Source organism: Cololabis saira, chromosome 1 (assembly GCF_033807715.1).
Source record: "Cololabis saira isolate AMF1-May2022 chromosome 1, fColSai1.1, whole genome shotgun sequence".
NCBI classification, from domain to species: domain Eukaryota; kingdom Metazoa; phylum Chordata; class Actinopteri; order Beloniformes; family Belonidae; genus Cololabis; species Cololabis saira.
This window is the reverse complement of record NC_084587.1, coordinates 52718444-52730813: the sequence shown is the minus strand read 5'-3', so window position 1 is coordinate 52730813 and position 12370 is coordinate 52718444. Positions and strand designations below refer to the sequence as shown.

The 12370-nt window shown below is 42.2% G+C and overlaps 3 protein-coding genes across 6 annotated transcripts in view; all 3 read left to right on the top strand.

Annotated features, from left to right (window-relative positions):
- Window positions 1-5326, top strand: part of si:dkey-28b4.8 (sarcoplasmic/endoplasmic reticulum calcium ATPase 2) — a 42017-nt gene extending 36691 nt beyond the window's left edge. Inside the window, exons 22-24 of the mRNA XM_061726076.1 lie at window positions 913-1030; window positions 1124-1258; window positions 2545-5326. Of these exons, the coding sequence (XP_061582060.1) occupies window positions 913-1030; window positions 1124-1258; window positions 2545-2724 (433 nt within the window). The 3' untranslated portion in view covers window positions 2725-5326. The remainder of the gene's footprint in view (window positions 1-912; window positions 1031-1123; window positions 1259-2544) is intronic.
- Window positions 1-12370, top strand: part of LOC133447791 (uncharacterized) — a 779477-nt gene that overhangs the window by 57849 nt on the left and 709258 nt on the right. The window lies entirely within an intron of this gene.
- Window positions 7343-12370, top strand: part of LOC133447550 (large neutral amino acids transporter small subunit 3-like) — a 33364-nt gene continuing 28336 nt past the window's right edge. For 2 of the 4 annotated variants that reach the window (XM_061726276.1, XM_061726268.1), the window contains exon 1: window positions 7343-7530. The gene's annotated coding sequence lies outside the window, so the exon portion shown is untranslated. Of the gene's footprint in view, window positions 7536-12370 lie in introns of all 4 variants that reach the window. The other 2 variants (XM_061726261.1, XM_061726254.1) reach the window with 1 other exon arrangement.

Genomic DNA, 12370 nt, shown 5'->3' with positions numbered 1-12370 from the left:
TAGTTCTGCTGGGTGACGTTAGTCCTCCATCCCAGTCGCTGCAGCGGGGAATCAGATCCAGAAGATGCAGCTGCAGAGTTAGAGGCTGATGCCGTTAACGCAGAGCTTTAGTTAACGTCAATTAAAAACAAAGTTACATAAAGAAACGTGGGGATCTGCTCTGGGGCTGGAGAAGAAGAAGAAGAACCATCTTTGGATACACTTTCCTACATAGACGTGGAAAATAAAACCCAATGTGTCGTGGAAAAGAAAAAGACGGGGAGAAATGTGGAAAAATAAATATGAGCTGCCGGTCAACCAAAAGGATATGCCTCATATTATATAAAAATGATTGCTTTATGTAAATTCAGCTGATTTGGTACATTCAGTTGACTGCAACTGAACGTTTGTTGTTATAACTACGCTGTAAATCTGTTTTTTAAAAAGTGCTTTAAAGCAGGAGCTGTTTAGTTGGACATCATGTAGTGTTATACTCACTCAGATCAACATCAGACAACAGATGGAAACAGGAAACATAGAAATTGTGAGCTTTTCAACGTTGTAGCGGCTAAGTTTGTTTTTCTTCCGGTAGTTTAACTTCCGGTCCCCCCCCTATCCAATCAGAACCTTCCCAACCCCCAGACCTGGAGAGGAATTGGAGAAAGACCATCAAACGTGTTTTCCATGTAAACCTTAATTCGGAATTACTATTTACATGTAAACTCGAAGGAAAATAGTTTAATTTGGAATTATTTAATTCGGAATAATTAATTCCGAATTAAAACCATCATGTAACCGTGGCCCGTGTGTCTCACTTTCAGTCTGATGTATTTCCACGTCTACAACAATGATGTGTTGAACATGAAGAAGGTCTAGCTGGTTTGAATCTGGTTCATGCAACTGTCGTCAGTCTTCCTCTTCTTCTGCTCTCAGTCTCTCAGAGAACCAGTCTCTGCTGAAAATGCCTCCCTGGTCCAACCCCTGGTTGGTGGGAGCCATCTGTCTGTCCATGGCGCTGCACTTCCTCATCTTGTATGTGGACCCGCTGCCGGTGAGGATGCACACGGACATCACATCAGTATTTAAACCTCAGTGTTTTGGATGTGTGAAATCCCAACGATCTGCGTCTGGTCTCCGTCTCCAGGTGATCTTCCAGATCCGCCCCCTGTCCTGGACTCAGTGGGTGGTGGTGCTGAAGATGTCTCTCCCTGTCATCCTGATGGACGAGGCCCTCAAGTTCCTGGCCCGGAACTACATCGAACCAGGAACGCAGATCCAGGTCCGGCCTGATCTCACTGCTCTCATTACAAGCAGAAGTTAGTTAGTTCGTTAGTTAGTCAGTTAGTCAGTTAGCTTACTCACACTGAGTGGCAAAAACAGCTGCAACTAGTGGAGAAGACGGGATAACAGATGAAATACACGAAGCAAAGCTTGAAGGCAGACAAAAGTCTTAACGCTTGGTCCGACTTCAAGGCAGGATTTGTTGGTGAAACTAAAGTGATGAGGACACCAAACTTTATGATTTGACCGTTTAACGTTAGCTACCCAAAAATCCAACATTACCTGATACAAAATGGGAACCACAAATCCACGTTTCGGTGTCTGGAATCCAGTTGTTTCTGTGAATTGCAGCGATCCATTTGTCTCTCTTAAGATTATTTTTTCGGCAGTCTGTAAAACGATCACTCTGATTTCTTGCTATATCAAATCAAACAGTAAAAAAGAAGACGTTCCACTCTGAACTGTCAGAGTTTCCGCAGGAAGTTTAGTCGTTGTAAACCTTTTTTATAGATGAAATCTGTTTTAGAGTCCCATACCAGTTTCCTGTTAATCACTGTCCCTAGATATTTGTATTCATTTACAACTTCACTTGCATCACCGTTGATAACTGTGTCCCTCCTTTTGTTCTAAAATCAACAATAATTAATTTAGTCTTCTTGGTGTTTAAAGGAGCTTGAGGCCGGATTGTGGCAAGATTTATGAAAAAAATCCGTATACATTTTAAGTTTTCTAGTAATAATGTCAGATGAAGCGTTCCAAACCCAAAAGAATGAGCCCTCTAGTGTATCTCTCCTTTGCCTTGAACAGGCTGTTGCTGCAAAATGTGCTGCAATTTGGGCCCAAATTTCCCGCGCTGTCCTGCAGATGTGACGTCACATGACGCTGCATGCACGTTCTCCCCGTTCTCCCGTGCCGGCTTCACTGTTGGCTGCAGTACCCCCGACGGCCGTCGTGGTGAAGGGTGGCGCTAGAGAGTCTCATTTCTTAAAAGGAGCCTCATGCTCCTTTAACTGAAGAAAACTAACCTAGCACCAGTTTAATTATTCTATTCTTATTATATATACTTATACTTATTCGTGATCAAACCAACTATCACAGTATCATCTGCAAATTTAACATTGAAAACATAATTTATTATATATTATATTTGATTACTTGAGGCTTGAGATACATGGACGACGATGAAAATGCCTCTCACAGCGTACGTGCATGAATGAAGGATTTCCTTAGTCTGTATTTTCATCTGGTCTAATCTCCGTCCTGTTCCCTGCTCCTGCTGACCAGTCCGTAGAGGAGGAGGAGCTGCAGCGGTCCCGGGCCGGCGCGGGCTGGGCCGGCGCCGTCACCTCCAAGCTGCAGCGGGCGCTGCACGGCGTGTCCTGGTCCTTCGTCCTGATCTCCGTCCCCCTGGTGATGTGGATCTTCAGCCTGGACTCTGACATCACCAACATCTTCTGGGAGTGACGGGAGGACGGGGGGTCAGGTTGAACACAGGAGGAGAAGGGAAACACGAGGGGGAGAGAAGAGAGAGAAGAGAGAGAAGACGCAGAAGATGGAGAACTGGCGAGGTGTAAAAAAACAAAACAAAATGTGGTGTGTGTTATAAAACATTGAGTAGGAGTGATCCATTCTGCCAACAGACAATCAGAAAAAGGAAGAGAGAAGTGAAGAAGGGTGGTTTTACGTGACGGCCTCCTCAGGAATACAGGTGCTATGTGTAGCTCTTTACGGCGTTTCCCTCCGGTCCCTCCGGTCCCTTTGGTTCCTCCACGCTGCACGCACTCGCATCCTCAAATACAAACCCCTACGGCATGCCAGCATGCTCACGTGCTCGTGCTTGCTGAAATTGAGAATAATTCCAGATAAATAGCAAGTAGGGCGTCAGGTGTGTCATTAACCAGTCAGCCCCGGTCAAACTAGATCCGGACGTTTCCTCCTTTACTTGGGGGACAGTTCTGAGAATTGAGCAGCCGGGTCTGATGGAGATGTTTATTAATAGCTGTGGGAGTCGTGTATCTGCTTCTGCTTCCACAGCTAAGCTGTAGCTGTCATTGAAAATATAAGAGTTATCTACGTTCAGCAGAGAAACAGTAGCCAGTAAAGGCTCGGGTGTCGGTTAAAATGCTACACATAGTACCTTTTCAGAAGAATATTTGTGCTGGGGGAGTTGAGAGGACGACGCGCACGTATCAAAGATCCAGGTACCAGGTGAAGATCACACCCTTCAGCAGCGGTTCTGTTCCCCTCCAAAAGCTATTTACGTTGCAGCTACAACCTCATTTTAGAGGCTTTATTTGACACTAGCAGCCCGTAGCCTCTGAGTGACGACTGCAGTCTGCACGTCTGACCAGATCCAGATCCAGATCCAGACAGGAAGTGAACCTGAACCTGAGCCGGGGCCGACGGGCCTGCGGGGGAACGGAGCTCCGGTGGCTGCAGGGGGGAAAGGGAATCCACTCGTCTCACATCGTGTCAGGGCTTTATTTTGACTAAAGTTGAACCTTTATTTTGTTAACTCCATAGTTAAGTGTTTTCTTTTGTTTCAATTGTTACTGATGATGGAACATCTTGACTTTGAGCTTGTAAGCTGAAGCTTCAGAGAGGAAGCGGAGCAGGATCCAAGCCTTTACATCCCCATGAAAGACGCACGGCTGATGTTTCTGAACAAATGTTGATTGCAATCTTTATGTTCATGCAAATACACAAATACACACTCCAGCTGCTGTTTCCTCCCATAGGAAGTCAGCATGTACGTGACGCAAATATACCCCTCTATTTAGATAGAATACATCCATATTTGATTTGATTTGATTAACCCATCTCTAATTAGACTAGAGAGCTAGATGGTTCTTTATGTTGGAGTGAAGAAGGAGTTTGAGCTTGTTAGACCCGGCCATGAAGGCCCGCTCAGTACTCTAGTACTCTGGTACTCTGGTACTCTTGTACTCTGGTACTCTGGTACTCTGGTACTCTAGTACTCTGGTACTCTGGTACTCTAGTACTCTGGTACTCTGGTACTCCAGTACTCTGCAGAGGGGGGGGTTTCTGCTTCTGTACCAGTTCACTGAAGGCGATGCCGCTTGAAAGCCCATTGATTTAACAGGTTCCCGTGGATAAAACACCACAAGTTCTCCCTCATTTCTGCCGTTGTTCCACTGGGACCAGTCTGTCTCCTCCCCAGTAGAGTGGGAGCAGCTTCCTGCATGACCTGTCGTGGTTCTGTGCTGCTGGAGCAGCGCCGAGCAGAACCGCTGAGCTCCCCTCGCCTGATCCCTCTGCCAGTCCTGACGTGACTGCATGTGTCCGTCACCGCCCTGCTCTCGTACAGAACCTGAACCTGCAGCTCGGTTCGGTTCTCCGGTCTGTCGGCCACCAGAATCCCGCTGCTCGCCCCGGCGTCGAACCGCACTAGGACTTCTGTTGCTTTCTGTCACCTTGTTTTATCGTACAATTGCACTTCTTCTTTTCTTTTCTTTGGTCAATGTGAAACCGTATATCTCTATTTACAACTTCTCCTGTACAATAGCTTCTGTATCGATGATTTAGACATTGTTCTCACTACATTGTGCTTTTCTTTTTGAATATGTAGCTTCAAAACATTACTTTCTAAATATTGTATTTATTCTCAAATAAAAGGCCCAAATAATCTGCCATATGCAAATGACAAACCTGTTTGATGGACATGAAAACATCTGAGTTGTGTGAATGTTGTTATTAACAGTCTTACCTGTCTAAAACCATCTGCTACAATGTTGACGCTGTCGCTTTTTCTTTTTCAGATTATCGCTTTTTGTGTCATACCTTAAACTTTAAGAAAATGATTAAAATTGTTGCAATAAAGTGTTTTATATACTTTTAAAGTAAACACATTCAAGTGTTTTATCAGCAACTACTTATTTTGTATTTGTATTATTTATTGATACTTGTGCTACAGGAGGGCTGGTGTTGCTGTGGTTTAAAGCGTTGGAGCAGGTTTGTTTGTTCCTGCGTGGGAGGGGGAGGGTTGTCTTTGGCACATCACTGCTCTGATTGACTTGCCTGTTTAAATAAAGGTTGACCTGACAAACCCACAACTGCTGCATCTGCTGCTTTGTCCAAAAAGGCTACCGCCGCATAAACCCATCGATTTCTGCTACCCTATAAAAAATGCTACCTAATGGTTTTCTACCTTTTTAGAGCTACAATTTTACTGTGTTTTACTCCCTAAACCACTTCTTTCCCCCCAAGTGATCCTTGTCTCTTGCCAGGCCGTTATTGTAAATAAGAATGTTCTTAATGACCTGCCTGGTTAAATAAAGGCCAATGACTGAATGAATATCAAATAAAGCGATAGAATTATTTTTTTTCTCTTTATAGTATAATGTTCACAAAGTGTAATGCAATTCATGTCATGGGTCGTGTATTTTGAAGGATCAAATACTCAACATCCCATATTATCCATTTTAAATCAATATTTCAGGGGTAGCATCATCTGATAGTCCAGTAACATCCTATCAAATTATGCTCCCGTCCCTTAATGCATTCAGGTCAGATACTAATCACCTCTGCAGGATGAATGTCAGCATACTTTCACCCCCCAAATGATCAATTTTGTAATCACTATTTTTGGATTGATAATAAGTATAAAATAATAAGAAATAACAGTAAAGCCACACAAACGAACAAACTCTCTCAGTAGATGAACAGAGGGCAAAATCTAACATCGCAATATTTTTTGCAAAATACCTCCATATTGATATTGCAACAATATTGTAGGGAGGACTATTGGTGCTTTCACAAAATATTTACACAATGACATTTTTGATATATAATCATCAGTAATGTGGATAATATGATGACAAGGTAGGTAAAAGGCAGATAATAGAACAGCTAGAAGAGTCTGCTAGACTCTGTTAACAGGACTGAAGGGATGCAAGAAATGATGGGCGTGGCAATCAAACTTTGACCACCAAGTAGCAGTTCTCGACGGGTAGCATGGATCGACAGAAGACCGTCATTAACATTGCAGATATCTACAACTGCATTCGTACTAGTCGTAATTACATTGTGACTAGTCAGAATTGTCATTCAAGATATCTATAACGTCATTTTGACTAGTCAAAACTAATTCAAGATATCTGTAATTACATTTTGACTTGGCAGAATGGAAGTTAAAGATATCTCCAACTTGAGATAATTCTAATTAAAATTAATTTCAAGATATGTATAACTTGATTATAGATATCTACAGTTAAATTATGACTATCCGTAATTCCAGTTCAAGATATCTACAACTTTGTTCTTATCAGTCAAAACCTAATTTGAGATATCTAAAAAGGATGATGTAGATATCTTGAATTGAGGGGAATTAAAGATATCTTGAGCTAGAATTAGGACTAGTCAGAATTAAATAGTAGATGTCTGAAACGGGAATTACAGCTAGTCGTAATTCAGTTGCAGATATATCCGTAATTCACATTAATATATATATATATATATATATATATATATATATATATATATATATATATATATATATATATATATATATATATATATATGTATATATATATATATATATATATATATATATATATATATATACATATATATATAATTAGAAACCCCAAACACATGACTTGCAAAGGTGAAGTCATTTGTCCTGGGCAGAATGACATTGTGGATATCTGAAATGACAATTGTGGATAGGAAGAACGTAATTGTAGATATCTGAATGCTCTTGTAGACTAGAAAGAATTGAATTGTGGATATCTGCAACACATATCCAGTCTAGCTGTTAGATATTAAAACGGCTTGCCTTTTTTACCCGACAGCCTCTTTACTCCCTGACCTGAAAGGTGACCACACGGGGGCGCCAGAGAGCACGCAGAGCCAGGAGAGAGCAACCTTTCAACCTTTGACTATTTACCTGTAATTTAATTTCATGTTATTCTACCATATCATGCAGGGATCAGAGAGCCGGCTTCATGCGTGCTGCACCTCTGCACGTGCACGTTTGTGTACGTGATAAGGGCAGCTGGAGTGGGAGGGCAACACCAGCTCCATTTATAGATGCGGATGGTTTCAGTCTGAGCGTTCATGTGTTCATGTGCCAGTGAATCCTGCAGAGACAGACCAGAGGACGGGACTTCTACTTTCTAAACTGCAGGAACAAGACAGAAAAGCTCTCCCGAGCAGAATCCAACTGTTTCCTGCTGGGAGGCAGAAGCAGTGCGGAAGAGCGTTTCCATCTGTCACATGTACTGAGTTCTGTCTGGTGGGGAACTACTGGTAAAGTAAGCACTTTTACACATTACTTTAGCTCATATTTATACTTGTGTGTCCATGATATATGGGCTCCATGTGCTGCTTTTGAATCCGATCTAAATCATATTACATGAAACCGAATTTGGGGGGTTTCTGAGGTGAGGGGAATCAGTATGAGGTGCCATTTTCTTTTCTTTTCTTTTTTTTTTCCACATAGAGCAGGAACCAGCTGCACTGATCTGAAGCCCCCACATGGACTCATATTTACTGTCTATCTGACTTGATGTGCAATCATGTTCATGGCCCCTCTAGGAGCCTCTAGGAACACACACATTTATTAAACTAGTACAAGTCTTTCTCATATTCTTATATGTTTTTTTGTTTGTATGTTTCCACTAACTTGACACTGATCTGCATGAGCCCCCGGGCCGATGCCCTCAGCCCGTAGAAATGTGTGGCGGGTTCAGCTGTCGGCCCGAGCTGCCCTCTCATGTCACGCTCCTGTAACGGTGACTGATGGCTCACAAGGCTGAGCCGTGTTTGTGCTGGGCTGACGTGTGTGCGCGAGTGTGTACGGGAGATTGTGTGACCTGCTATTTCTGCAGGACACCCGGTGCCGTGATCTGCCATATACAGAGCCAGGGTTAGTTCCACACACACCACAAAGATCCACAGTTCCATTTCAAATAATCACAATCCGGTAGCTTAAGAGTTCCCTACGTCCACTGCCGTGTCATTCAGACATTTGTGTCGTTGATATGTTTTGAAAGAGAGGGAGGCTACAACCTCAGGGGTCAGTTTAATTTGAAAGTTCTCAACAGACGCACTGATGATCTTCTGCATGTCGACCTGCGGATGAAACTGTGGAACAGCCTGAGCATGGAGTTAAAACAAAGTCAAAACATATCACCATTTAAAAAAAGATACAAAGAATCATTCTATTCAAAATACAGATGCAAATAAACATGTAGATATGTATATTTATTAATATATGTAGATATATAGATGCATATCATGGATATAGATATGTTATATGTAGGTGTGTACATAGATATATTATACGTACAGTATTTAGATATCTATATCTCTATTAATATATATTGATTTATAGTTATATGTAGATATATGATTTACAGGACTGTCTCAGAAAATTAGAATATTGTGATTTTCTGTAATGCAATTACAAAAACAAAAATGTCATACATTCTGAATTCATTACAAATCAACTGAAATATTCCAAGCCTTTTATTATTTTAATATTGCTGATCATGGCTTACAGCTTAAGAAAACTCAAATATCCTATCTAAAAAAAATTGAATATTCTGGGAATCTTAATCTTAAACTGTAAACCATAATCAGCAATATTAAAATAATAAAATGCTTGCAATATTTCAGTCGATTTGTAATAAATCCAGAATGTATGACATTTTTGTTTTTTTTAATTGCATTACAGAAAATAAAGAACTTTATCACAATATTCTAATTTTCTGAGACAGTCCTGTATAGATTTATAGTAATTTTTATGTATATATTTGGAGGTAAATATATGAACCAATGTATATTCAGCATATCTACTCTTATACAGTTATTCAAGTATATTGTTATATCATTGCTGTCGATTGTTCTTTATTATATTGTAATATTATAGTAAAGTAATGATAATGTAATACTATGCATTATAATTACTTCTATTAGTACATACATACATAGTAGCACAACTTAATGCTGGGCGTTTGTTTTGTTTTCTTTTATTTGCTTTGATTTGTGTTGTTTTTGACTATATTTATATATAGATATAATTGAGTATTATATAACTATATTGATCACTATAGTTATTAAAGTAGGGGTGTTTGGTTATGTGTGTTTTATAAGTGAGTTTATTGAAACTCTTGTTATATATATATATATATATATATATATATATATATATATATACATTCTATATATAAGAATGTAAGATTCAGGGGTAGGACTGGATAAGTGTTTACTTCAATCCTACTCTGTTTGGAACATGTTGGTGGATCCATGAGGTCTGCCCAAGTGCTGTATATATATATATATATATATATATATATATATATATATATATATATATATATATATATATATTTATAGTATATATATGTATTTTATTTTTTAACATGCATGTTCGAAATAAAATCTTCAAATCAAATCAAATCAGACTGGGCTCTTCCATCTTTGTTGTAGTGTCATACTGTGAGTCCCTTATGGCAACAAAAGCTAGATCCCAGAATGTTAAGAGTGAAATATAAAAGTGAAGATTTAATCGAAGGTCAGGTCAGAAAAATGAAGTCAACCAGTAAGTAACACTGTCAGGTCTGATGAAACGTAAATTGTGTGCGCAGGTGAGAATGCATGATACGTGATACGCAGCAGTACAGTGGGTCACTGGGGTTCAGATTTCTATCCCTGCTCCGTGTCCAGACACCTTCCTGATACCTCCCACTGCTGCTGCTGCATCATTCCTTCCAATACATCAAGGTGGCTTTTATTAAAGGCACACTATGTAACCACGTCATACGGTTGCATACATGTGAGAGTTCATGTGCCAATCCCAGCCCTTGGCACAACAAAAGAGACTGTAACCACCCCTTCCTCCACGTATAATCTGTGATCTAAACAGTGAATAAGATCAATGCCTAGAAGTCACATTGGCAGTTTTATTTTCTATATTTGCTTAGAGCTGTCTCCATAAGGTGAAAGTAACAACAGTGTTGACCCTCATTTTGCCTTTTTTGTTTTATTCCTCCTATTGATGGGATATTTTTATTGTTTTTTTTTTGCTGTTGTTTTTTGATTGAGAGGGTGGTGGTGAGGCCATTTGCAAGTTTGATTGACATACAGGGTCACACAACAATCAGGACAAGTGGGAACAAGGGAAGTCAAACTACAACTAGTTACAACGAGAACACCGTTTTTCAAAATAAAGCAGTAAAGGAGTCACACACAATACCAGAACTGAAGCACAAACCGAAAGTCTTTCTCCATGGCCTCCCCAAACTCCTCCCAGACCCGAGGTTTTGCCTCCAGGAGTGCCCGAGCCGCGGCTCGCTTGGCCTGCCGGTACCCATCTACTGTGTCAGGAGTCCCACAGGCTAACATAACCCGGTAGGACTCCTTCTTCAGTCTGACGGCATCCTATACTTCCGGTGTCCACCACCGGGTTCTGGGATTGCCGCCACGACAGGCACCGGAGACCTTGCGTCCACAAACTTCGAGCCGCCGCGTCAACAATGGAGGCAGAGAACATGGTCCACTCGGACTCGATGTCCCCCGCCTCCCCCGGGATCTGAGAGAAGTTCTCTCGGAGGTGGGAGTTGAAGACGTCCCTGACAGAGGGCTCAGCCAGACGTTCCTAACAGACCCTCACAATCCGTTTGGGTCTGCCCGGTCTGTCCAACCTCCTCCTCCGCCAGCGCATCCCACTCACCACCAGGTGGTGATCAGTTGACAGCTCAGCCCTTCTCTTCACCCGAGTGTCCAAGACATATGGCCGAAGGTCAGATGAAACGACAACAAATTTGATCATTAACTTCCGCCCTAGGGTGTCCTGGTGCCACGTGCACTGATGGACACCCTTATGTTTGAACATGGTGTTCGTTATGGACAAACTGTGACTAGCACAGAAGTCCAACAACAAAGCACTGTTCGGGTTCAGATCGGGGAGGCTGTTCCTCCCAATCACGCCTCTCCAGGTATCACTGTCATTGCCCACGTGAGCGTTGAAGTCCCCCATTAGAACAATGGAGTCCCCAGTTGGAGCACTATCCAGTACTCCTCCCAGGGACTCCAAGAAGGCCGGGTACTCCGCACTGCTGTTCGGCCCGTAGGCACAAACAACAGTGAGAGACCTTTTCCCGACCCGAAGGCGCAGGGGAAGCGACCCTCTCGTTCACCGGGATGAACTCCAACACATGGCGACTGAGCTGAGGGGCTATAACCAAGCCCACACCAGCCCGTCGCCTCTCACCCTGGGCAACTCCAGAGTAGTGGAGGGTCCAGCCCCTTTCAATGAGTTGGTTCCAGAGCCCAAGCTATGTGTGGAGGTGAGCCCGACTATCTCTAGCCGGTATCTCTCAATCTCACGTACAATCTCCTGCTCCTTCCGCCCCAGCGAGGTGACATTCCATGTCCCCACTGTGAGGGTTTTGGTCCAGGGATTGGGTCGTCGAGGCACCCCGCCACGAATGCTGACCAGACCACATGGCACCAGCCTATCATGGTCCTTCCTACATGGAAGGGAAAGGCGAGCCCACGTCGCTGTATCGGGCTGAGACCTCATCTCCGCTCGTCTTCGAGCCTGGCGCCAGGGAAGGGCCCCGGTGACGCCAATCCGGGCGACGTAACAGATTTTTTCTTTTACATGATTAGCTTGTTAACCACTCTCGGCAAGCAAGTCACCTAGGATCTGCTTGCCATGGGAGACCCTGCCAGGGGCGTAATGCCCCAGTCAACATAGCTCCTAGGATCATTCGGGTAACACAAACCCCTCCACCACAGTAAGGTGGTGGTTCAAGGAGGGGATGACCCAATTTATTGAAAACAAAATCAAGTTCAGTTCAAGCACTTCTGGATTAGGCCTTTAAACCAGTAATGGCCTCCTTGAAGTCTGTAAACTGACTGCCATTCATTCAAAGAGTTAGTGTGAGTCCATCTGAGAATGGAGCTCAATACATTTCATTTTATTAGAATCAGAATCAGAATCAGAATCAGCTTTATTGGCCAGGTTCGAACATTGTCCAACAAGGAATTTGACTCCGGTAATTTCGCTCTTTGGTATTAAGAAATAAACAATAAACAAATAAACAATAAACAAATGTGGTATTTCTATATACAGTATAAA